Genomic DNA, 25,016 nt, shown 5'->3' on the forward strand with positions numbered 1-25,016 from the left:
TGAGAGCACAGAGCCGGAGGTGGCTCCCCCCCCCCTCCCGCCCGTGCCCCGCCCCGCGGAGGCCGGCCCTGCGTGAGGCTGCGGCGCCGGGCGGCGGTTAACTGCTTAGGTGCCAGTTGGAGAGGGCGGTCGGTCGGGCCCTGCCCTCCCCCGGGGCTGCGGCGGCGAGGGCTGGAGCCCGGTCAGCGGGCCCCGGCTCAGGCTTCCCAGGCCCGGCGACGGTGACAGCCCAGAGGCGGGGGGGATGGGAGAGAGGCGAGCGTTGGGTGCAGGGAGAGCGGACAGGGACACGGGCCGCTCCGTGGGGAGGAGGCTCCGTAAACAGCTCCTTGATGTTAGCAACAGCCCGGGCCTACGGGAGCCGGGGCCGCCCGGCAACGCGCCCCGTGTTTGTCAACAGGGGTCCTCGGGTGCCTCGCCCTCGAGGGGCAGCCCCGTTCCGGGCAGAAGACGGCGCCCTGAGCTTGCACTGGCTTCCCCGTAGCTTCACGAGTGGCAGGTGTGCCTTCCCTCTTTGCCCCCACGTTGGCACCCGCGTGTCCGGGTCCGGCACCCCCACCTCCGCCCGAGAGCGCCCCCGTCTGTCCAGAGAAGGAACTGGGTCCCAGGGGGACTCCCGTTCCGCCGGTTCTCTTATCTGGCCCCTAAGCACAAATACAGAGAAGGACATCACTTTTTCTTAATAAATTTATTCACAAAAAGTGAGGTTGTAGAGGGTCTGGGGGCTGTACACGGGCAGGGACCTGGGCAGCTCTGTACATGGGGCTGGGAGACGAGGGAGCCTCCAGGTGGAAGGGTACTTCTTAATAAAAAAAATAATGGGAGCTACAACCACCGCCTCCCCCCTCCCCGATTAAAAAGACACAAAAATAGACGTCTCTGAGGTAAATGGGGAGCCTGGGGCTTAAGGGTGTTGAAAGGGCGTCACAGGTGCCAGGGCGTAAAGGGGGTGTCACAGGCACCGGGGTGGCTCCTGCATCAGTTGGTAGAACAGCACGTAGCCCTCACTGGACGCCACCTGGTTTTCACTGACAGGGGAGACACTGGGAGGAGGGGAGAGGGCACGGGGCTTGTGACCGCTCCTGGGTCTTCCCTCCTCCCCGCAAGATCAACCTGGGGCATCTAGGAAGAGCACCCTGCCCTTCTGGGGCTTCACATGGGGCACAGGGGAGCGGCGGTGGGGATGGGGCAGGAATGGGGGGGGGGGGCGGGTCTCACCGAGAATCATTGTAGACGTGCCAGCCAGTCTGGCACCGGCACAGGGCCGTGTAGTGGCCGTAGTGGACGCTGCCCGAGTGGTTGCAAAGGGCATACAGCTGATAGATGGGGCTTCCTGTAGGGTGAGAGTCGACCACGTTCCAGGGCCAGAGCTGGGCCCGTTCCACCCGCTCTCCCTCCCCTTCAGAGGAGCTCTTCAGGACCTTCCCTTCCAGACTTACCGGCTTTGTCACTGGCAAAGTCCCCTAGGCTCAGTCGCTGCAGCGGGAAGTCTACACCTACTGAACTTTTCTTGATGGAGCCTCGGGAGGCAGAGAATCGATTAAGATCTAAGCCCTGGTCAAGGAGCATGTGCGTGGCGGGGGGGCGGGGGGGGGCAGAGGGCATTTGAAGGGGACTGAATGCTGTCCATTCCCCTCCGGGAGCAGGGCAGGAAAAGGCGGAGTGGCAGGCTTTTCCTAAGGAAAACTCGATTGCCAAACGTCCAGCCTCGGCAGACATGGAAAATGAGGGGGGCCAACCGGATGGGACAAATAAGAATTTGAAGATCAGGATACGGAGCACGAGGATTCGGGGGAATCTTTGTACTGTCAACTTTTTGGTACTTCGTGTTTTCTGCCGACATCGATCACACACCTGAATGAATGTCAAATAACGTCATGTTAATGTGCTCCGCCCCTCAGCCGGCTTTTCCGACACCTTAACTCACAAATTTACCACGCTTCCCATTACTCCCTTCTCCCCGGGGCCACTCCCCTGCGCCCTAGGATTCCTAGGCCGTATCTGAGAGCCCAACACAAACCCAGACATACAACTATTATGCCCGTATCAAAGCATCATGCGACCCCTTTTACTCAGATGGGCCCCCTCCCCAGGCCTCCCACCCTTACTGTATCCCTTGTGGAACCCCACATACTGGAGCATTCTCTGACTCCAGCTCTTCTTCCTTGGTGAAAAGGTTGAAACAATCCCGCAGAGATACCTTGCCCCCGGCAAATCCTTTCTGGGGGGGGGGGGGGGGGGGAGGCAAACAGGAATGAAAGGTCAGCATGTTCTGGATTTGCTTCTCCAACTCGTCTCCATCAATCCAGGCTTCAGTGCTTCTCCAGACACCCACAGGGTTCCCTCCCACGCTCTGGGGGTGGGCAGGGACGGGTCACAGAACCCACGTCCCATCCAACCCTGGAATCCTCCGGACTCCCACCTTGGGGATGGGCAGGGACAGGTCACAAAAAACCTCGAAGGTCGTGGAGCGATACCCACAGGCCTGGCACTTGAGACAACTTTTCAACTGGCCCACAAACAGGTCTAGACAGAAGCGAAGAGGTGGGACAGACAGTCATTCTGGGATGCCAGAGGTGCTCCCTCGGCCCCTCCTCTCTTCCCACCCCTCTTCCTGACCCTTCTTTTCCTAACCCCCTCGCCCCTCGTCCGCATTTTCACCCTCTAGTCTCGCTCCCACACCCCTTCATGGTATCGGTCTTTCTCCCAAGCCTGCACCCCTCCCCCACGCTGATTTGCCCGCCTGGCTTTGCCCGGTTCCGTACCCACAATCTTGCTGTCTTCTCGCTCCAGGTAACGCTTCCACATTAGGTTGGCTCGGTCATCATCACTGCCACAGGTCAAGGGAAGCGAGGAGCACCCATGAGACGGCGGGGACACCGGGGGCCCCCCAACACCACGGAAAGAACTCACGCAGCCCTGCACCGCACCCACCCCCAGCTCCTTCTCTATATTTCAAAGAAGCGTCAAAGGAGTAGGTCAAAGGAGTAACGCTTCAGAAGGCTCAGACGGCTTTCCGGGGAAATCCAAGGTGAGGGAAAAGAAGGGAATAAGGAAGGACAGGGAAAGAACAGCTGTCTTCACCTGGCTTGAAACTCTTTAGGTCCCTGGTTGTAAATTATCCCCTCTGCCTCAACCCAGGGCCATCCCAGCACTGCCCTCTGCCTCCAGCCGTACCCTTGGCCTCCCTCCCTCCTCCGACCTCTTCGCTGCTTCTCAAACCAGCTTCCAGGCTAAGCGGTTCCCTGGACCCTACATCCTCCATCTGGACTAGCCCAGTTCTGTGTGGGGTGAAGGCTGCCAAGCGTGTACGGGAAGGTGAAGGAGGGAGAGTGACCTCACCTCAGCTCCGGTTCTTCTAGCAGAGCCCCCCCGCGGCGGGGCTGAGAGGCAGCTGCACCACTGGCCAAGATTGGTGCAGCCCGGCGGCCGCGTCGGTTGATTTCGAGGTGCAGCCGCTCCATGAGGAGCTTCAGGAACTCTTGGGCATCCTGCTGGCTGCGGCCAGAAACAGGGTGTGGGCCACCGACCCCCACCTGGTCCCCAGACACGACCCCCCGCCCGCACGTCGGTCCCCACTTCTCGGATGAAGGACATCCGAGGGCCCCGAACAACGCTGCCAGGGCCCCTGCTCGGCCCAGAGAGGAGCCTCCTCCCCTCCGGCTCTCCCACCTGTATCCAGAGAAGGAGGGAACGTATTTCTGGAAGACAGCTCGGAATCGGGTGGGATTCACAGCTTCACAGGAGTCAGGATGCCACAGGGCACCGATCACATCCGCAAAGGCTGTCGGGGCGGGCGTGGGGAGACCAAGGTTAGTGACTAGAAGAGGCGGGCCAGGGGTGGCTCAGAGGGTGGAGAACCACCTCTAGGGAAGCAGGCAGCAGGAAAAACAGATGGCCAGATGCAACGGTCGTCGGGGCCACCGTGACTGGCAGGCGGACCCAGAGGTAGGGGAGAGGACCCGGAAAGGGGGGAGCAAGAGGTGTTGCCCTACCTTCAGTGAGCTCTTGCGCTCGACCCCCTCCAGGCACCTCTTGCCGGAAGTCCCTCCGCAGACAGAAGTCCCGAAGAGGCCGAGTGCTGCTCAAACACTGTAGCACTGCATTCAGGAAGCACTGGGAGGCGCGAGAGACACGGCCATCATTGCTGCAGACCACTGACCTGACGCCTAGAAGGGCTTCAGTGCGCTCCTTCCCCACCTCCCCCAGGTCGGCCCCCCGCCACCCCCACCCCGCACCATTTCTCATTCCCGCTAGGGAGGAAGGACAGGAGGCTGGCTCTCACCGTGTTCCCCAGGTTTCGCAGGCCAACGTGACCAGAGCCCAGGAGCAGTGTGTGATGAGCCTGGAAGGTCAGAGTGGAGTCAGCGGTTTCCCATCTATCCCGCCCAGCACTCCGACCTTTCAACAGCATGCCGCCCACCGCTTCCCCACCCCTGCACTGCACCCCCAAGCTCCACCCTCTTTCCCCCACCGGGTACTGGGGGCTCCCCTACCTCACTGGCCATGAGCATGTAAGCCCATCACAGCTGAGCACAGCACGGACTCGGCCAGGGCTGTCCCACCTGTTCCCCACTTACTCGCCTGCCCAGCTGGCCGGCGCTGCAGCTCCTGGGGCAGCTCCCCAAGCACGGGCATGGCTGCCCAGCCGCTCCCCATGCCCACCTTGCTTCCCCCAAGGCTTCCCCCACCCCCGCCCCCCCCCCGGGGCCCCTTCCTGAGCCCTCTCCTGATGGGTACAACTGCAGTCAACCTAGCTCACTTAGCTTGGGAAATGGACAACCACCCTAACTCAGATGCTCTGAGCCCGCCTCTCTTCAGCTCCAGAGATTAATTAGGCCCAGGCAGCATCCTAGGAGAGAAGCGGAAGCAAGGGAGAGTAAGGAAGGGCCCGGGGACCGGGGATGCGGAGAAGAATTCCAAATGGTTGGGTTAATTCTCTGGGGACTGAAATGGCACACCGTGCTGGGGACTCCCAGACAACCCCGAAAAAAAGGTCTGCGAGGCTCGAGGGTACTTAAGGAAGGGAGAGGAGAGTCCCAGCTGCTGCAGTGAGGGACTGGGGAAGGAACTCGGGGAAAAGAGAGAAAGGAAAGCCACCTGATGGCAAGAAAGCTGGAGGCACAGAGGAGCACGGGCACGGAAGGCCACGGGTGCCGGACAAGTCCTCACCATTTTGTCATCGGAGTAGAAAGACTCAGAGGGCCGGGCCGATATGACGTGAAAGGAGCCATGGGAAGTAGGGGGCTCCGTCCGTATACTGAGCAAGGTTGGGGGACCGGGAAAGCCCCCGAGGCGGCGGAGAGAAGCGCTGCGTCTCAAAGCCGGTGGCTCAGGCCGGAGCGCCAGGCGGCTCAGCGCAGCCCCGAGCTCCCCAGCGCCACGGTGCCCTCCCAGGGCAATCCCCATAGGCCGCAAGTCCCCACTGCTCACAGACTTGGAACGGGCTAGGTTGGTCCTGGAAGGGAGAGGCAGAGCCACGGTGGTCGGGGGTGGTGAGCCAGGCAGGGGAACTCCATGATCTGCCCGAAGGGGTCCTCTGGGACGAGGGCCTGAGGTCCGACCCCGTCCCAGCTCCAGTTTCTTGAGCCGTTCCTCAGGGGGCCCCGGCCGGGGAGGCAGAGGTCTTAACATGGGGTTCGGCCCAGGGGCTGGGTTTCGGCGCTCCTGGCTTCGGGCCCGTGGGGCAAATGGTAGCTTGGATCCCACTCGGGGCTGGACATTAACAGGTGGCTCTCGGGTCCGGCCCAGGCGGTGCTCAGAGGCCTGGGGCATTGTGGACACCACAGGCTGGACCTGGGAGGAGAAGAGAGGGTCAGTACTTGCATGTGGAGGGAGGTGGGAACCTAGGTTACCACACTAGCTTCTACATACTCCACAGGCAGGAACCCCGTCTGCCATGTCAGTCACTGTATCCCCAGCACCTCGCATCGTATTGGGCCCGAAGTAAATACTCTGTATCCGTTGAGTAAGTGAATGAATGACAGCAGCCCCCCGCGTTGGCTCTTTCTGTATTCCCCGTCCCCTTCCTGCAGAACACAGCTTGACTGAAAAGCCAAGGATAGTCTCGATCTCGGCGGTCTTTATGATCTAAACGCTCATGACGAGGGCCCCCATACCCGGCTAGTCAACGGGAGGTGCCCTGGGTCACTGAGAACCTCTGGACAAACGAGGGTGTGGATGTAAGGAAAAGAGCCCCAAAGACAGCGTCCCACCCTCAAACCCCTGCCTGCCCTCCGGGCTGCACTGAAGCGGACTAAATGGGTGCCTGGCGAATCACTCCCTCCCCCACCTCTGAGCTGCAACGAGGTGTTGGGGCTCAGGGGCAGTGGCGGGGAGGGAGGTCGAACAAGACCCTCATCTCCGCACCTCTCCCACCACCGCAGGGCTTCAGCCGGGTCCGCCCCCCTCGAGGGCAGAAAGGCCGAGGCCGCTGATTGGCTACGGGGTCCGGCGGCGTAGTCCCTGCGGTCCACGGATGCTGTCCCTCCAGCCCGGTTCCCCCAGGCCTGCTGGGCCCCCCGCGCCCTGCCTTTGTGGAGGGCGTCCTTTCGGGTCTGGAGCGGTCTTCCCGCGGCCCCCCCCCCCCCCACGCCATAGCGCCCCGGCCCGTACCTGTCCCCCGGTGAGGCGACGGGGGAGGCCAGCCGGGGCCAAGCCCCAGCTCAGGGCCACCCCCTACTACCCCCGTGCAGCCCCCCGGAGGGCCGGGCTGCAGCTTTAGCTGCAGCTGTTGCCCAGATCTCTCCCGCCGCAGGGGCCGCCGCCATCTTTGTTGGTCCCGCCCGGCCACCGGCCACCGGCTTCACCGTCTCTCACGGCGCCTGCGCACCCACACTCGGAATCCACCCACCTCCTTCCTCGGCGCTTGCGTGAACCCGCCCCCTTGGCTCCGCCGCCGCCACCATGGAAACGCAGCCAACTTTAGGACCGCCGGTTCCCAGATCTGCTTTGAATGGTTTTTAAACCGTCTCTCCAAGTCCCTGCAGCCATAAGGGTCCTGTGACCATAGGGATGAAGATCCGAGGGTCGTAGTATGGCCCCCAGGCTTGCAGACAGATCCTTGCCGGGGCGCCCGGGTGCCAGTGTGGGAAGCTGCGATGCTTGGGTCCGGCCCGCAGACCGGTGGAGAAGCATCCAGCACTCCACACAGGGATGGGAAGATCCCTGGAGGGCGGGGAACGCTGGTCCTGCAAAACCATTCCTCAGGCATCTTGCAGACCAAAGCAGTAGGCACCCCGCTAAAGGACGCCAGCAGATCTCTGCAAGCAGATCTCAGCAGGAGGGAGAGCAGTCAAGATTTCCTTTCATTTCCCAGCTCCTCACCACAGCACCCCCCATCTTCCCCTCCCTCCACACCAAGGTCGTTGTACATGTGCCTTGGGTCTCAGCCGGCTCACCGTCTCTTCACAGTCACCAAAGAGAACCACGGGTCATCAGAGGAAGCAGCTTTTATTGATGAGTTATCTCCAGAGACCAAAAAGACTATGCCCCCACTTTCCAGCCTGCTTCCCATCCTTCCTGGATCTCACATTGTTCCACCTGGGGAAGGGATATGAATTGCCTTGGTTTTCCAAAGCCCCCGTCTTTCCCCTCCCTGCGTAGCCTTAGAAATTCAGTGGCGATTGCGTTGTTTATTTTTTTCAGCAATGCCTGATGCAGCTACTTAGTAACAATTATGGGTGGAGGGGCTTGGGGGGGAAGCAGGTGGATGAGTAGGAGTGAGGCACAGAAACAGGAACAGAACATAGCCCGTCAAAGGTCCCTCTGTCCTGCCTCAGTGGCTTGATCCTTCATGGGTTGCCTTTCTCTTTATGCTGAATCACGCCCTTCTGAATCAGATCGGGGATTTCCACTGCCAGCCATGGACCCAGCTGCAACACAAGGGAGACCCTGTGAGATTACTACCACCGAGTCAGTGCCTCTTGTCCCATCAGAAGCTCCTTCCTAGACAGATTTTTATGAGCGTGCCCACGGAAAACACTGTTATTCCCTGTTTACTCTCAGTTACTTTTCTTACATTGCTCAGTGCCTAATTCCTCCCCCTCCCCTAATATGCCAAATATCCCAAACTTACCCCCAGAGCCATGAGATGAGCTAGTCCAAACTTGGGCACGTTCCTGGCCCACAAAGGCTTAAAGTGATCAGTCAGGCATATTTTGCCACCCCTAGGAGAGGGACAGGAGGAAGAAGGTGTTGACATGCAAGGTTTACCATAAAGCATAGCAGCCTCTTGGAAGCACAAGATGATAGCCAGTGATCAGAATTAGGCCCAAGGTTAGCTGAGTACTTTGCCCAGGTGCGCTAGAGGGGAGCCTGGAGGCCTTCTAGGCGCTAGGACAATTTTGTCTCCCAGAGGTCTTCCCTAAGGCCTCTTAGACCTTTTCCCATCTCCTTTTGAGTCCTACCTGTACATCTTTGCTGTCTTTCCATCCAGTTCAGGGACTGCAACTTCTGGAGCAGTAGTGGGGTATGTGATAGGAATCTGGAGGAAATATAAGGCCTTAATGACACAAGCATCGGGATAGAAAGGAACTAGTCCAATCACACGTATCTCTTGGTTGAACTGAAATGTGCGACAACCCCCCCAAGCAGCATGCCGACGCAGGGACGCTGGACATGGAGAGGAGTAGCTGTCCTCTATGCTTGCTCCAATCCTTAGCGCTTCCCTCCCATTTTGAAAGTTTTCTCTGGTTCCTCCAAGACAGGTTAGCTTGTTAACAGCCACCTAATCCCTCCCCTTCCACTAACTTCCATATTTCCCATTCCATCAGACTTACGTCAAACTCGATGTCAAACTCATATTTGAGCAGGTCATGGATGTACCAGCATTTTCCAAACCACCTGTAACAAAGACCAAACCTCAGTCCAATCAGCCCATTCTTCTCATGCTCAAATAACATCTTCTTGGCTTAGGTGATCAGCCTGGGAGGCTCACGGGATGGGAACTGGGGCACTCTGGACTGTGGGCGGGAGACAGCTAACAGGAGGCAGGGAAGGCCTGGCAGTGGGCTTTGGGACATTAAAGTGCTCAAGCCATGTAAGATTCCCACTCCCCCAAACGACCAAGAGGGTCTGCCTACCGAGTCCCTTCCTTGTTGGACTCCAGTCGGAACCAATCATTGTCGGCATTCTTGTTGTTCTCCACGTACTAAAAGCAGAGAGTGAGATCTTTGAGGAGGGAGTTGAGGCCAAGGGCAGTCCTCTTCCCTCAACAGAAAAGTGTGTGGTTACTTTCTTAGTGTGTACCCAACTTTTTTTTTTTTTGTTAAAGCTCATTTATTTTGAGAGAGCATGCACACAAGTGGGGGAGGAGGAGAGATAAAGGCAGAGAGAGAGAGAGAGAGAGAGAGAGAAAATCCCAAGCAGGCTCCTCGCCAACAGCGCAGAGCCTGACTCGGACTGCATCCCATGAATCATGAGATCGTGACCTGAGTCAGAAGCTTAACCAACTGAACCACCCAGCTGCCCCTGTAAGTTGAAATTTTCACTTTCCCTTCACAGGAACCTCAAACTCAGCATTTCCCCCTGGTCCTTCAGACCATTTCTTCACTGCACCAATTTCGATGACCGCATTTACTCAGTCATGCAAACCAAACCCTGGGAATCATCCTTGACCTTCTCTCTCCTCTCCTCTCCCCAGACCTTCACGACGTCCTGCTGATTTTACCCTTTGAAGGTTCTTCAAATCTACCTCTTCTCTCTATCCTAACTATACCGATCCAGCTTAGATCATCACCTTTCTTTCGCCTGGATTAATGACAGCCTCCTAAATTTGCTTCCTCCCTTCAATCTCATCTCTTTCAATCCCATTTTCCTCTCCACTGCCATTGTGGTTGACCTAACCCCAATCTGACCATGCCATCCCTCAGCTTAAAATACTGTAAAGGTATCCCAGTGCCTACAACAGAAATTTCAAGAGCTCAAGCCGATCTCTCAAGCCTTGTCTACCATTCCCCGCCATACACTTGATGCTTTAGCAACTCTGAACTGCTTCCATTTCTGTTTCTTCACAGGCATCGTGCCCTTTCTAGCTTCTATGCTTTTGTTCATGCTGTTTCTTTTCCCGTGAACATCTTTCTCTTATCCTCATGTTGATCAGATTAACTTATGTTTACCCTTTCAGGCTCAGCTCAAGCACTGCCTCTTCGAGGAGAAGCCCTCCTCGGACAAGACCCAAGCTGGATTAGGTATCTCACCTTCGGCTCTCAAAACATCCTAGCAATCTTTCCCTCCCCCTCTCCCGCCCCTTAACGAATTGTAATGATTTGTTTCTATCCATCTCAGCAGGCTCCAGCTTATTCGGCTTTGGATCCCGTTCCTAGGTGCTAGGTTACAATAAATGTGGTGGGGTTTTGTTTGTTTTTTAGCGAATAACGTGCTGCTGCCCTTTGAAACAGAGGCCACGGCAAGGAAGGCAAACTTTCTTCCTTTTCCACAGAAGGGAGAGGAGCCGGGAAGATAGCTCATTCCTGACTGTGAGCTTCACTCCTCAACTCTTGGCAACTAACGCCTGAATTTTCAGCCTTAGCCTGTGCCTCCCTCAGGAAGAGTGAAGGAAGGAGAAGAGCGATGAGCCAGGGACTTGGAGCTCCAGGAATCCCTTTTGACTGCCTCCCCTCCATCCAGGAGGGACACGTCACCTTCCGGGGAGGCGTATCCCTAAGACAACTGCTGCTTTGGCCCCGCCTGGGCTCCCAAGCTGAGTTTCCTTTGCCCCCTCCCCACCATACCCTCCTAAGCCCCCCCAGCCCCACAATCGTCCAGTTTCTCTGAATTTGGGACTTAAACTTTATAACCGGAAGCGGCTTCCACACGGAGCGTATTCCCAAGGACACCCGATTACCCGCAACCCTTCGGCGACGCGGTCGGCCGCAGAAGCACGACTAACCCGGATAAGAGACTGATATTCCTCTTTGAGTCGCTGCACCCACAACTCACGATCTCGAGGTCCGGCGTTAGTCTTCAGCACCGGGATCTCAGACACCACACGCCGGGTAGCCTCGTCCGCCATCTTGGACGAGGGCGCCAGAGAAACGCGGAAGTGGTACTGCCTGCAGTTTACACTCAGGGGGCCGCCATCTTTACTGTGGGACGATGGGCTGTTGGGCTGCCTTCGGACTTCTTTGAGTGCGGTCTTTATTTTCTTGTAACGAAGACAAATTTGTCACCTGGTCACTTGCTTGTGGGTGCAACGGAAAAGAGAGAACGTAACGGATTGCTTCTTAATATGGCACCTATTATTTAAAAAACCCGCAGATTGCTCAAAGGGTGACTTCCGCTCATGCTCAGAGAAGGAGTTTCAGAAAACTCGGCCGCCTTCCCAAACTTGGGAGAGTTGTTAGAATTTCAGGCTGGTGTAGGCACTGTGCGGGGCACTGTCTTCCTGAAACGCGCTGTTCACGTGTTTGGATAAGCTTCCTTAGCTTCCATGTAGTTCGGTTCAGGTAGCAGGGGCAAAGCAGTCATCCAACAGAAGGATATTGAACTCGTGATAATGATTGGAAACCATGGGGAATCAAAGTATACACACCCTGGGTCCTGAAGAATTAACACAATCGAATTAGAGAATTCTTAATAAGTGCCCAAGCAGTTTAAAGATCGCAGGAAAACTTGCCTTAGTCTAGCCTAGACATTTTTTGATCTGGATTTAAATCACCCAGGAAGGATTCTGGTGCATGGCACACAGTAGGTATCTGGTCATACTTTTGCAGAATATTGTATCTTCCTGTTGGCTTTTCAACCCAAACACAATTTTGGCTTTAATTTACATATCATGTTTACTCCCTTAATCAGCCTGTGGCAGTAATTTTGAATCAGATTCGTCAAATTGTATAGTCCATTTACAAAGCTATATCTTAATTATAAGCATGCTATATCTTCATTTCTAATGGCTGTAACTTCCAGTACAATGTTGAATAAAAGTTTTGAGGGCATTCATCCCTGTCTTGTGATTTTAGGAGGAAAAGCATTGGCTTTTTTCATTATGATGTTAGCTGTAAGCTCTTCATAGATGGCCCTTTATCAGGTTAAGAAAGTTCCCTTCTATTGTGGTGTTGAGGGTTTTTTATCATGAATGGATGTTGGATTTTTTCCAAATGCTTTTTTTGTATGTGTTCATTAGGATGATAATGTGGTTTTTGTCTTTTTTTAGCATGCCATATATTTCTTTCTTTAAAAAAAAAAAAAAACATTACATATTGGATAAAGCTAAGGCAAAGCTTTGCAATACCTTACTAGCAACCTCTCTTCTCTGGGAAGTAAAGATTTATTCCCTTTTGGGTGTAGGCACTGTAGAGTGGTACAGATTACAGAGATTAGGAATGAGGCTTTGCAATTTAATTGTCATATGACTTTGGTGATGGGGTGAGGGGACGATGGGGAAATGTAGGTTAAATGGTGCAAACTTTCTAATAAAAGGAATAAATTCCAAGGATCTAATGTACAGCATGATAACTATAGTTGATGATATGGTATCGTATATTTATTTGAAAGTTGTTGAGAGTAGATCTTAAGCATTCCCACTACACACACATACACATATACACACGCACACACACAAAGAATTAACTATGTGAGTCAACTATGTGAAGCATATGTTCATTATCTTGATCTTGATAATCATTCCACCATGTATATGTATTTATAATCATCATGTGTATATGTTTATGATAGATATACATGCATGTATATCAAATCATCACTTTAAATATATACAAAAATATTTGTTAGTTACTCCTCAATACAGTTGGGGGGGAAAGATTTTGGAGAGTAATCGTGCAAACAGTATTTTCTCACGTGCAAAAGGAGGATAGTAGGGTGCCTGGATGGCTCAGTTAAACCTGCAACTCTTGATTTCAGCTCAGGTCACAACCTTGCAGTTTGTGAGATTGAGCCCTGCATCCCAGCTCCTGCTGAGAGAAGCCTGCTTGGGATTCTCTCTTTCCTCTCTCTGCCCCATTCTCAGTCTCTCAAACAAATAAACTGAAAAAAAAAAAAAGTTTTATTGGTTGTTGTTGTTGTTGTTTTTACAGTTCTGTTGCTATGTTTTATTAAGTGTTTATTTATTTTTGAGAGAGAGAGAGAGAGAGAGAGAGGGAGAAAAAACACACACAAGCAGGGGAGGGGCAGAGAGAGAGACACAGAATTTGAAGCAGAGCCCGACAAGGGGCTCAAACTCATGAACTGTGAGATCATGACTTGAGCCACAGTCAGATGCTTAACCAACTGAGCCATCCAGGTGCCCCTGAAGAAAAAATGTTTTAAAAGGAGGATAGTAATGCTTATAGGGTTGTGACTATAAATGCAATGTCTCTTTGTTCATTCATTCATTCATTCATTCACATAATAGGCTTTCAGGATGAAATTCAGATTAAATATATAGCAGTAATTTTCAAACCTTCTGTAGTAGCAGAGCCGAATTTACAAACAAAATCTTAAGTTGGAATCTCAAAATACAAAAACGATCAATGCAGACCTGCCCTCTCTCAACTGCAGCCAGACCTCTAGTCCTTAGAATACTTCCCCTATGTTAAGGACTCATCACACTTTGTTAATTGTTTAATTGTCTTAAAAGACTGGAAGTTCAAGGTAGGGACTGTGTGTCTATCTGGTTCGTTGCTGTATTTCTAAAATGTAATAATGTACTGTAGTGCCTGTCACAAAGTAGGTGCTCAATCAGTATTTTTAAAAATAAATGAAAATCTGGGACATCTGCCTAGCTAAGTCAGAAGAGCATGTGACTCTTGATCTTGGGGTTATAAGTTTGAGTCCCATGTTGGGTGTAGAGATTTCTTAATAAATAAACATTTTAAAAATAAATAAAATGAATGAAAATCTTAGTGGGTAAGGTAAGCACTAAAAAAGCTGTCTTTTAAAATCTGAATCTTATTTTTGTTTAATTGTGTTGGAGAATTACCTTATTAGACCATTTAGTAAAAAGCAGAGTTCATAATGTGTATGAAAGTACAAAGAGCCATCCCTATTGTAGGCATAGTTGCAACTCTGTAGGGTTTATTTACTTTTGTGAAATATTTATTTTTAAATTATGGACTTACGCTCATTCTTGCTTTGTGTAATTCTGATAAGTGATGAGAAGCTAGGACCTAGAAAACTGAGAGAAGAGTATGCAGGCCTGAACTTCTTTTTTCAAAGGAAGAACTCATTCATGAGCAAATGTTTATGGAGTCCCTGTTACTTCCAGGCACTGGGAATACAGTCATGTACAAGGCAGGCAGAGTCCTTGTCCTCATGGAAATGACCCTAAAACAGCTATAAAAAAGAATTGATCAGGATTGATTGGATAATTCAAGTCTAGAACATTCACTGATGTGAGACCATTATTTTGATGGGATAGTACAGTTGGGTATACAGGGGAGGCCCCAAAAGTAGTAGAAAGTCCCATTGCCAGCCATCACAGGAAAAGGTAGCTCCTGGACGGAAGGAGAAATAGACCACGGATTAGAGAAGAAATTGAAAGTTTTCCCTGCTCTGGTCTTTATGGGGTTGGTCCAGACTCCAATATGCTGGAAGACACCTCAAAATGGTGAAGGGAATGCTGGCTCTATTAGAGGGAGGGAGCCATCCTAAAGAGGATACGTGCAGATGGGCAGCCAATTTTGGAAATTTTCCTGTTATTGCCTAGCAAAGAATTATCATAAATTTTAACATTGTCTCCGTTATGCCGTGGGAAAAATCGGGTCCGCACTTAGAAGCACTTGGTAAAGAGAACCCTAACAACTAACGTTTACATAGTGCTCACTATGTGCTAGGCACTGTCCTAAGCATTTTGCAAAATCAACTCCCTTACATCTGGCCACAACCTCAAGGCAGGTACTCTCATTGTCCTCATTTACATTGGAAGAAAGTGAGGCACAGTCAGCCTCCATGAAAGAAAGCCCTGGGGCGCCTGGGTGGCTCAGTCAGTCCTACTCTTAATTTCAGCTCAGGTCATGATCTCACGATTTGTAAAAGCGAGCCCCGAGTTAGGCTTTGTGCTGACAGTGCAGAGCCTGCTTGGAGTTCTCTCTCTCCTCTCTCTTTCTCTCTGCCCCTACCCCCACTTGCACACGCTCACTTTCTCTCTCTTTCTCTCTTTCAAAATAAATAAACTTTGAAAAAAAGGAAGGAAGGAAGGAAGGAAGGATGGAAGGAAGGAAGGAAGAAAGAAAAGAAAGAAAGAAGGGAAGGAAGGAAGAAAAAGAAAAGAAAGCCCTATATTACATAGCCAGTAAATGGTAAAGCTGGAATTCAATCCTGCTCCGTCTGCATACAGAGAGTCTGGTGGTTCTGAACCAAGCACTTCAGAACTGCAGGAACACGTATGAGACCACCAACCTCTTCCCTGGAACGGGCTGACGTGCGTGTGGACCCCCCTGAGGTGTGCATAGGAACTTTGGAACTGTGGACTCTGAGTTTCACTATCAATGTGACTTCCCTTCTACCTACCAGCTGGGAAGATCTGGGGGCGCCAGAGGAATTGGTTAACAGAGATGAGAAGACCTCTTTTCATTGGGGAGGAGAAACTAATATGCAGACAATTACCATCAAAAAAAGTCTCTGTTCCCCAGGTGTACAAAGTACTGTCTAAGCGACAATGCCTGAGAGAACAGGGTAAGGCTGATGGCCTTTGAACCCCAAGTCTTAGGATGAATCCCCTGGATGTGCAGGCGAGGAGAGAGCAGGGGAGGTATGGCGTTCTAGGCAGACCGAGAGCACCAGTAAGGCAGGAAGCCACAAGGAAAGATCATTATTTATCACGGAAGGGGGAGAATGCTCGTAGGAACCATTAATATTATATTAATTCTATGCGATATGCTATATGAAAATAGTTATGAGACAAACATCAGAACACAAAATTTTATATACCTGGAGTTCAAAAATATTTGCTTTTGAATAGCTAATCCATGCACCTGCACAGAATTCAAAAGGTACAAAAGGATGTAGAGTCAAACGTTAAGTCTCCCTCTTACCTCATTCCTTGGCAGCTTAGTTCCCTTCTCTAGGGGCCCTCTCCTCCAGCTAGTTATATATATTATTATAACATATAATAATCTATAATATAATAATCTATTATAATATATAATAATTATTAATATAATGCATATACAACTATCTCATTTTTCTTTTCCTTCTCTCTCCCCCTCTTCTTCTTTAGGAAATACCCCCATGGTAGGGATTCGCCATAACTTCTCCAACCAGACCCTCATGGAGAGATATTTAGATTGTGTTCAGTTTTTTTGCTGTTGCAAACGGTGCTGCAGTTAATAGCCTGGTCTATCCACCACTTTGTACATGTGCAATAAATACTCACATATGGAACTGCTGCCTCCAAAGATGTGTGCATTTTAAGTTTTGCTAAATATTGCCAAATTACCGTCCAGAAAGATTAAAGCAATTTGTAGTACTGTTAGCAATAAATGAAACAACAAGGTCTCCCCCCGCCCCCCACCCCCAAACAGGTCATGGTTAACAAAAGAGCTGTTTTTGCTAATTCCGTGATTGAAATGGAATCTCAGAACAATTTTAATGTCCATCTACCTCTTTTATGAAGAGTGAGGCTGATTTTTTTTTTCTTTTTTTTAAGTAAGCTCTGTGTCCAATGAGGGGCTTGAACTCAGGACCTTGAGATCAAGGGTCACATGCTCTGTCAACTGAGCCAGCCAGGCGCCCTTAGCTAAATGTCTTCTGATAAGCTTAGCGTTCATTTGTATTTCCTTTTTCGTTTTCTGTGAATCCTTATAGCCTTTGCCTCTTTTAAATTACCATTCATTTTTTTCGTAGTGATTTATGTGAAGGCTTATTGTTTTCTTTCTTTCCTTTTTTGTATGAAAGCAATTAGACATTTGTGATGAGTTATAAATAATTTTCCCAGTTTACTGTCAGTCTTTGCTGTTCTTAACAGCATTTTTAACCATTTAGAAAATGTTCAGGCATGAGGTGGAGTGTACCAGTCTTTTTGCTTATATGGCTTCTGGTATGTTGCTACAAGAGTCTAGATTATTTTGGGGCGCCTGGGTGGCGCAGTCGGTTAAGCGTCCGACTTCAGCCAGGTCACGATCTCACGGTCCGCGAGTTCGAGCCCCGCGTCGGGCTCTGGGCTGATGGCTCAGAGCCTGGAGCCTGTTTCCGATTCTGTGTCTCCCTCTCTCTCTCTGCCCCTCCCCCGTTCATGCTCTGTCTCTCTCTGTCCCCAAAATAAATAAATGTTGAAAAAAAAAATTAAAAAAAAAAAAAAAGAGTCTAGATTATTTTACAAAAACAACACCCAGGGTGGGAATGCAAGCTGGTGCAGCCACTCTGGAAAACAGTATGGAGGTTCCTCAAAAAACCAAATAGAACTACCCTACAACCCAGCCATTGCATCACTAGGTATTTATCCAAGGGATACGGGTGTGCTGTTTCAAAGGGACACATGCACCCCCATGTTTATAGCAGCACTATCAACAATAGCCAAAGGATGGAAAGAGCCCAAATGTCCATCGATGGATGAATGGATAAAGGAGATGTGGGATATGTATACAATGGAGTATTACTCGGCAGTCAAAAAGAACAAAATCTTGCCATTTGCAACTATGTGGATGGAACTGGAAGGGGTATTATGCTAAGCGAAATTAGTCAGAGAAAGACAAATATCCTATGACCTCACTCATATGAGGACTTTAAGAGACACAACAGACGAACATAAGGGAAGGGAAACAAAAGTGATATAAAAACGGAGGGGGACAAAACAGAAGAGACTCATAAATATGGAGAACAAACTGAGGGTTACGGGAGGGGTTGTGGGAGGGGGGATGGGCTAAATGGGGGAGGGGCACTAAGGAATCTACTCCTGAAATCGTTGCACTAGATGCTAACTAATTTGGATGTAAATTTTAAAAAATAAAAAATTAAATTAAAAAAATATATGTATGCAAAAAAACCCACAAAAAACAAAAAATCAGGGCACCTGGCTGGCTCAGTCTACAGAGCGCGCAAGTCTTGATCTCAGGGTCGTGAGTTCAAGCCCCATGCTGGGTGTAGAGCTTACTTAAAAAACAACAACAAAAAGATGATCCTGTGTTTTCCTCTACTACTTTCTTTCCTAATTCGAAAATGGCTTTGTTTGTTGTAGCTTATTTAAACAATATAGAAAAGTGAAATTAATTCAAAATCCTACCCCAGGAGATTAAAAACTTCTATTATTCTGAGTATATGTCCTTCCCGACATTCTGCACGCACACTTTCTTTCTTCTACTTTCTTTGGGTTTAATTTACTTCTAGGTTTTTGAGATAACACGAGGCTCACCCATCGTCAGCTTTTCTTTTTTCCTTATGTATGCATTTAGTATACATTTCCTTGGTAAAGCATAGCTTCAGCCCCATCCTGTAAATTTTGTCATGTACTATTTTTATTATCATTCAGTTCAAATTATCCTCTAACTCCAATTATAATTGGGTGTTTTTTCCCAAGATTTTATTTTTGTTCATTTATTTATTTTGAGACAGAGACAGACAGAGAGTGCAGGGGAGGGGCAGAGAGAGAGGGAGAGAGAATCCCAAGCAGGCTCCGTGCCGTCAGTGAAGAGCCCGATGGAGCTCAATGCCAAGAACCGTGAGATCAACACCTGAGCTGAGATGAAAAGTCGGAGGCATAACCGAAGCTATTTCCTAATTTGTAAAACAGAATTGATAGTTACCTTGTTACTGATTTCTAGCTTACCTTCAATGACAGTAAGAAACATGCTGTGTATACGTTCAAGCCATTGAAATTTGTTCTACAGCACAATACGGTCGTTTTTTTTAAATGTTCCAACTGCAGGGCACCTGGGTGGCTCAGTCAGTTGAGCGTCTGACTTCAGCTCACATCGCGATCTCATGTGTGACTTCGGCTCAGGTCATGATCTCACAGCTGGTGAGTTCGAGCCCGGCATCGGGCTCACTGCTGTCAGCATGGAGCCTGGTTCTGCTCCTCTGTCCCCCGTTTTCTCTCTGCCCCTCCCCTGCTTATGCTCTCTCTCTCTCCCAAATAGACATTAAAAATAATAGTAATAGGGGCGCCGGGGTGGCGCAGTCGGTTAAGCGTCCGACTTCAGCCAGGTCACGATCTCGCGGTCCGTGAGTGCGAGCCCCGCGTCGGGCTCTGGGCTGATGGCTCAGAGCCTGGAGCCTGTTTCCAATTCTGTGTCTCCCTCTCTCTCTGCCCCTCCCCTGTTCATGCTCTGTCTCTCTCTGTCCCCAAAATAAATAAACGTTGAAAAAAAATTAAAAAAAAAATAGTAATAAAATGTCCCAAGTGTGCTTGAAAATAATTTGTAATTTGCAGCCGTTAGGTATAGTGGACTATACGTGCTTGTTGAATTCCATTTGATCCTCATATTATTTAAGTTTTTTTCTCCCTTACTGATTTTTTTTGGGGGGGGGGTCTACTGATTCTGAAAGAGATACTCTCTATCAGTTTAGCTTTGCTGTTTACAGTGAGGTGAGTTCAGTCTCCTCTTATGACTATAAATTCGTCCATTTTTTCCTTATAGCTCTGTTGCTGTACGTAATTTGAGACTGTTATTTTTTTTTATTTTTTAAAAATTTTTTTCAACGTTTTTATTTATTTTTGGGACAGAGAGAGACAGAGCATGAACGGGGGAGGGGCAGAGAGAGAGGGAGACACAGAATCGGAAACAGGCTCCAGGCTCTGAGCCATCAGCCCAGAGCGTGACGCGGGGCTCGAACTCACGGACCGCGAGATCGTGACCTGGCTGAAGTCGGCCGCTTAACCGACTGCGCCACCCAGGCGCCCCAGAGACTGTTATTAAATATATACAAATTTACAGCTTCCTGGTAAGTTGGAGTTATTGATATGAAGTGCCCTTCTTTATTTCTAGTAATGCTTTTTGCCTTGAAGTCTACTATATGTACTTCACATAATTTTCTTTTCGGCTTATGTTTGCGTGGTGTGCCTTTTTCCGTTCTTTTACTTCAGCATTGTTGTGCCCTTAAGTGTAGATAGCTTCTAGTATTTTACATTAATTATGATTGGATATTCATCTATACGGGATTGATTTGGATGAAGGGTATGCGGTATGGACCCAACATTTCCCCCCTAGATGTTGATTCAGTTGCACCAACACCACTCATTAAATAACGCATATTCTTGGGGTGCCTGGATGTCTCAGTTGGTGAAGCATCCAACTCTTGATTTCGGCTCAGGTCATGATGTCCTGGTTCATGAGCTCGAGCCCCGCATCAGGCTCTGTGCTGACAGCTGCAGAGCCTGCTTGGGATTCTCTGTCTCCCTCTCTCTCTGCCCCTACCCCGCTCGCTCTCTGTCTCTGTCTCTCTCAAAATAAATAAACATTTTAAAAAGTAATTAATGAATTCAATAATGCAAACCTTTATCAATACAAAATTTCTACATGTATTTGGGTCTCTTTTCATTTCTATTCTGTTCCATAGAGTTGTTCGCACACAGGACATCACCCACAGCTTTAATTATTGTCGCTTTATAATATTTTTTTCTTTTTTTTTTAAAAGATTTTAATTGTATTATTTTTTAATGTTTATTTATTTATTTCGAGAGAGTGTTAAAGGGAGAAGGGCAGAGAGAGAGAGGGAGACAGAGGATCCAAAGCAGGCTCTGAGCTGACAGCGGAGATCCTGATGTGAGGCTCGAACCCATGAACTGTGAGATCATGACCTGAGCTGAAGTCAGACACTTAACCCACTGAGCCCCCCAGGGGCCCCTAGATTTTTATTTTAGAGTAATCCCTACGTCCAGTGTGGGGCTCACACTTACAACCCCGAGATCAAGAGTCACATGCTCTATGGACTGAGCTGGCCAGGAGCCCCTATAATACATTTTTCAATCTGGCTGGGCCAGCTTCTCTGTTACTTTTCCAGGATTTTCCTTTCGATCCTCTTTTATTTCTCCATGTAAACTTAAAATAAGCCTGTTTAATTTTAAAAACTCCTGCCAATATTTTTCTACAGATCATATTAAATTTATAGACAACTTTGGAAAAGTGACATCATTATATATTCTCTCTATCCAAGAACATGATGTTACTTTCCATTTGTTCAAGTTTTCTTTTATGTGGGTAGCATTTTAAAATTCATACAGATCTTGCACATTCTTGTTAAGGTTATTCCTAGGCATTTTATCTGTTTTGTTGCTATGGAGTCTTTTCTTTAATTACATCTTTAACTTAGTGTTTATATATATAAAGGATATTTATTTTTACATGTTGCTTTCCTCCCACTTTACTAAATTCTACTATTATTTGCTGTAATTTTAAAGTTGATTCTCATGAGTGATCTAGGTAAATAAGATATCTTCTGTAATAATGCTAATTATATTATTATTTTAACGGTATGGAAACGTATATAAATAGCTAAAGCTTGGAACATGAAGAAATGATGTAAAATGAGGAGTGAGGAAAATTCTTTAGGTTAGTTATAAATTCATTAATGATCAACTAAAACAGTATTTTAGGATCCTTGGCATTTGAAATGACAGGATCCTTAGCATTTTAAATGAGTTCAGCCCCTGGACACATGGTATTCTAGAAATCAGAAGTATTATGTAAGTGAAATTTTGTCCCCTTTACATAATCTGAAGAACTCACAATACAGCAAATGTCCACATTTTCAAAGGGTGACATTCTAGACGGTGAATTCTGGAAACTGAAAAACAGATGATTGATTCTTAGTAAAATTCTAGAACGTGTATTAAAAAATGGCTTATCAAAACCACAATGAGATATCACCTCACACCTGTCAGAATGACTAACCTTAACAACTCTGGGAACAACAGATGTTGGCGAGGATGCAGAGAACGAGGAACACTTCTCTCTGCTGGTGGGAACGCAAACTGGTGCAGCCACTCTGGAAGACAGTGTGGAGGTTCCTCAAAAAATTAAAAATAGAACAACCGTACGACCCAGCGACTGCACTGCTAGGTATTTGTCCAAAGGCTACAAGAGTGCTGATTCAAAGGGGCACATGCATCCCAATGTTAAAGCTATCAACATAGCGAACTATCAACAATAGCGAAAGGATGGAGAGACCCAAATGTCCATCAAGGATATGGACATGATGAATGGATAAAGAAGATGTGGGGTGTATATATATATATATACCTACACGTATACATATATATATGTATACGTGTAGGTATATGTGTATATATATACATATATATATATGTATACACACACATACACACACTGGTATATTTCTCAATGATTGAAAAGAATGAAATCTTGGCCTTTGCAACAATGTGGATGGAACTAGAGTGTATTGTGCTACGTGAAATAAGTCAGCCAGAGAAAGACAAATATTATATGATTTCACTCATATGTGGAATTTAAGAAATACAACAGATGATCATAGGGGAAGGGAAGAAAAAAGAAGATAAATACAGAGAGGGAGGCAAACTGTGAGAGACTCTTAAGTACAGAGAACAAATTGAGGGTTGCTGGAGGGGGGATGGGCTAACTGGGCGAGGGACATTAAGGGCGACACTTGTTGGGATGAGCACTGGGGGTTATATGTAAGTGATGAATCACTAAATTCGATTCCTGAAATCATTATTACATGTCAACTAAAAAAGAAAAAAAAAGTGATTTATGCGCACCGAGAAAAGAAGGCTGTGGTCCCCAGATGCCTACAGCTGTTTACCGCAATCCACTACGCAATGTTAAGGCTTCCTTGCCTTTGGTCCTCTTGCCTAGGTATCCTCAGCCTAGGAGTATCCTATTCTCTGCAGGGTGGTTAGCTGCTTTGTGGCCTTTGGGGCTCAGTTTCCAAGTCACCTCTTCAAAGAGAGACTTTCCCTGGGGCACCTGGCGGGTTGAGTCAGTTAAGCGTCAGACTCTTGGTTTTGGCTCAGGTCCTAATCTCACGGTTTGTGGGTTTGAGCCCCTCACCGGGCTCTGTGCTGATGGTGTGGAGCCTGCTTGGGATTCTCTCCCTCTCCTTCTCTCTGCCCCTCCCTGCTCGTTCTCCCTCTCTCCCTCTCAAAATAAATCAACAAACATTTAAAGAGAGAGAGAGAGAGAGAGAGGGAGTGAGACTTTTCCTGATCACTCATTTTTCCGTCACAGACTTCTGTTCTTTTCCTTCCTAGCACCTCTCTCAATTTAGAATATTTATTTTCTTTCCTTAGTGTCTGTATGCTCATGTAAACAGTGAGCTCCATGAAGACCTACCTGTGTCTTTCTTTAAGATTTTATTTTAGTATTTTTAGAAATGTTTTATTTATTTTGAGAGAGAGAGAACAGAGCACACACATACGGGAGGAGCAGAGAGGGAGAGAGGAACTCCTAAGCAGAGCCCGACGTGGGGTTTGATCTCATGAACTGTGAGATCATGACCCGAGCCGAAACCAAAGAGGTGAATACTTAACTGACTGAGCCACTCAGGCGCCCCTAAAGATTTTATTTTCAAATAGTCTCTACACCCAGTGTGGGGCTCAAACTCACAACCCTGAGATCAAGAGTCACTCCACCGAGCCAGCCCAGGCGCTCCAAGTTAAGTAAATCTAAATGACATTCTTTGCCCGTGTTACTTTGTTACAAACTAGGAGAATGTCATAGACGGTATATCTTTTTTTTTCTTTAATTTTTCAAGTTTATTTTGAGAGAGACAGAAACAGCATGAGTGGGGAGGGGCAGAGAGAGAGGGAGGGAGAGAATCCCAAGCAGGCTCTGCACTGTCAGCACAGAGTCTGATGCGGGGCTCGAACCCACAAAACTGTGAGATCATGACCTGAAACTGACAGTCGGGCAACACTCAACCGGCTGAGCCACCCAGGCACCCCGATGGTATATCTTGCTTTCAGAAAAACATAGGTTTCCTGACATGTTCCTTTAAACAGAGAATGGGCTAGAATATAGAAGCATTTTTATTTGACTGAACAACCAATCAACCAAAGAATTGATTCTCTAATTAGCTAGCTGGGGAGGCTGGTTTAACAGGGCCGTTTTGGGTCATGGCCTGTAGGATACCCAGTGGCTTAGAAAAAGTCATCCACATGGGGGCAGCAGAGAGCACTTGGTAAAGAACCCCAGGGATTTCTGAAACCTGCTGAAAATTCTAATCCATAAATACTGGGTAACATTGATAGCGCACTTACAATGGGCTAGGTCCTATGCTAACAGTTCATATATATTAACTTAATATAATCACTAAAACAATGACCTATGGGGCGGATGTTACATTTTCCCTTTTACAGAAGCTCAGAGAAGCGAAGGAACTTGCCCAAAGTCATTATCAGTGAGTCAGAGCAGGGGAATGAGCAAAGGGAACAGGTTAAGGAGATTTTTACACGGGTCACTAGGATTCATGACTGATTGTGGTCCCATTCAGAAGCCAGGAGATACTGGAGTTCTAGCTAAGGGCTTATAGTCAGGTTTGAAGTTCAAATGAAACTAGGAGCTAACAAGATGTCTGGCTGAAAAAGAATAACATGAACAGATTGCAGTTAACAGACCCAAGAACTAGAGAGAACTGTCAGGTCCACAAGTCGCTGAAGGGCCAACATTCAAGAGTAAAGCCCAGGCAGGGACACAGGAATCAGAGTGGTCCCGAAAGAGTCAAGAGGATTTTTTTTTTTTTAATGTTTATTCATTTTTGAGAGAGAGAGACAGAGACAGAGACAGTGAGTGCATGCGCATTACGGGGCAGAGAGAGAGGGAGACACAGAATGGGAAGCAGGCTCCGGGCTCTGAGCTGTCAGCAGAGCCCAGTGTGGGGCTCGATCCCATGAACCATGAGATCATGACCTAAGCTGAAGTCCGACGCTTAACTGAGTGAGCTGCCCAGGCGCCCCAGAGTTTTGTTTTGTTTTGAAGTGAGTTTATTTTGAGAGAGAGCACGGGCAGGGGAGGGATAGAGAGAGAGGGAGAGAGAGAATCCCAAGAAGGCTCCGCACTGTCAGCACAGGGCCCAAAGTGGGGCTCAGACTCAGGACTGCCCGAGTTCATGACCTGGCCTGAAACCAAGAGTCGGATGCTTAACTGACGGAGCCACCCAGGTGCCCC

At 48.6% G+C, this 25,016-nt stretch overlaps 2 protein-coding genes across 4 annotated transcripts; both read right to left on the bottom strand.

Annotated features, from left to right (window-relative positions):
• Window positions 1-669: 669 nt before the first annotated feature.
• USP21 (ubiquitin specific peptidase 21) lies at window positions 670-6,822 on the bottom strand. 3 transcript variants are annotated; one of them, XM_040452390.1, is made up of 13 exons: window positions 6,616-6,819; window positions 5,101-5,796; window positions 4,286-4,345; window positions 3,996-4,116; window positions 3,673-3,784; window positions 3,343-3,498; window positions 2,766-2,830; window positions 2,423-2,526; window positions 2,135-2,221; window positions 1,776-1,854; window positions 1,440-1,547; window positions 1,219-1,333; window positions 670-1,043 (listed from the first exon to the last, which is right to left on the bottom strand). In XM_040452390.1, exons 2-13 carry the CDS (start codon window positions 5,773-5,775, stop codon window positions 953-955), a joined length of 1,773 nt encoding a protein of 590 aa, XP_040308324.1. In that variant the 5' UTR covers window positions 5,776-5,796; window positions 6,616-6,819; the 3' UTR covers window positions 670-952. The 3 variants fall into 3 exon arrangements, with proteins under 3 accessions (XP_040308324.1, XP_040308325.1, XP_040308326.1); XM_040452391.1 differs by having other exon boundaries at window positions 5,173-5,796; window positions 6,616-6,818; XM_040452392.1 differs by lacking the exons at window positions 670-1,043; window positions 1,219-1,333 and having other exon boundaries at window positions 1,511-1,547; window positions 2,135-2,217; window positions 6,616-6,822.
• Window positions 6,823-7,433: 611 nt separating this feature from the next.
• UFC1 (ubiquitin-fold modifier conjugating enzyme 1) lies at window positions 7,434-11,614 on the bottom strand. The gene is made up of 6 exons (XM_040452393.1): window positions 10,892-11,614; window positions 9,084-9,151; window positions 8,781-8,844; window positions 8,409-8,485; window positions 8,078-8,168; window positions 7,434-7,874 (listed from the first exon to the last, which is right to left on the bottom strand). The coding sequence occupies exons 1-6, from the start codon at window positions 11,012-11,014 to the stop codon at window positions 7,794-7,796; spliced, it is 504 nt and encodes a 167-aa protein (XP_040308327.1). The 5' UTR covers window positions 11,015-11,614; the 3' UTR covers window positions 7,434-7,793.
• Between the last annotated feature and the right edge of the window lie 13,402 nt (window positions 11,615-25,016).

The sequence above is a fragment of the Herpailurus yagouaroundi genome, unplaced genomic scaffold (assembly GCF_014898765.1).
Source record: "Herpailurus yagouaroundi ecotype Mexico unplaced genomic scaffold, PumYag 207, whole genome shotgun sequence".
NCBI classification, from domain to species: domain Eukaryota; kingdom Metazoa; phylum Chordata; class Mammalia; order Carnivora; family Felidae; genus Herpailurus; species Herpailurus yagouaroundi.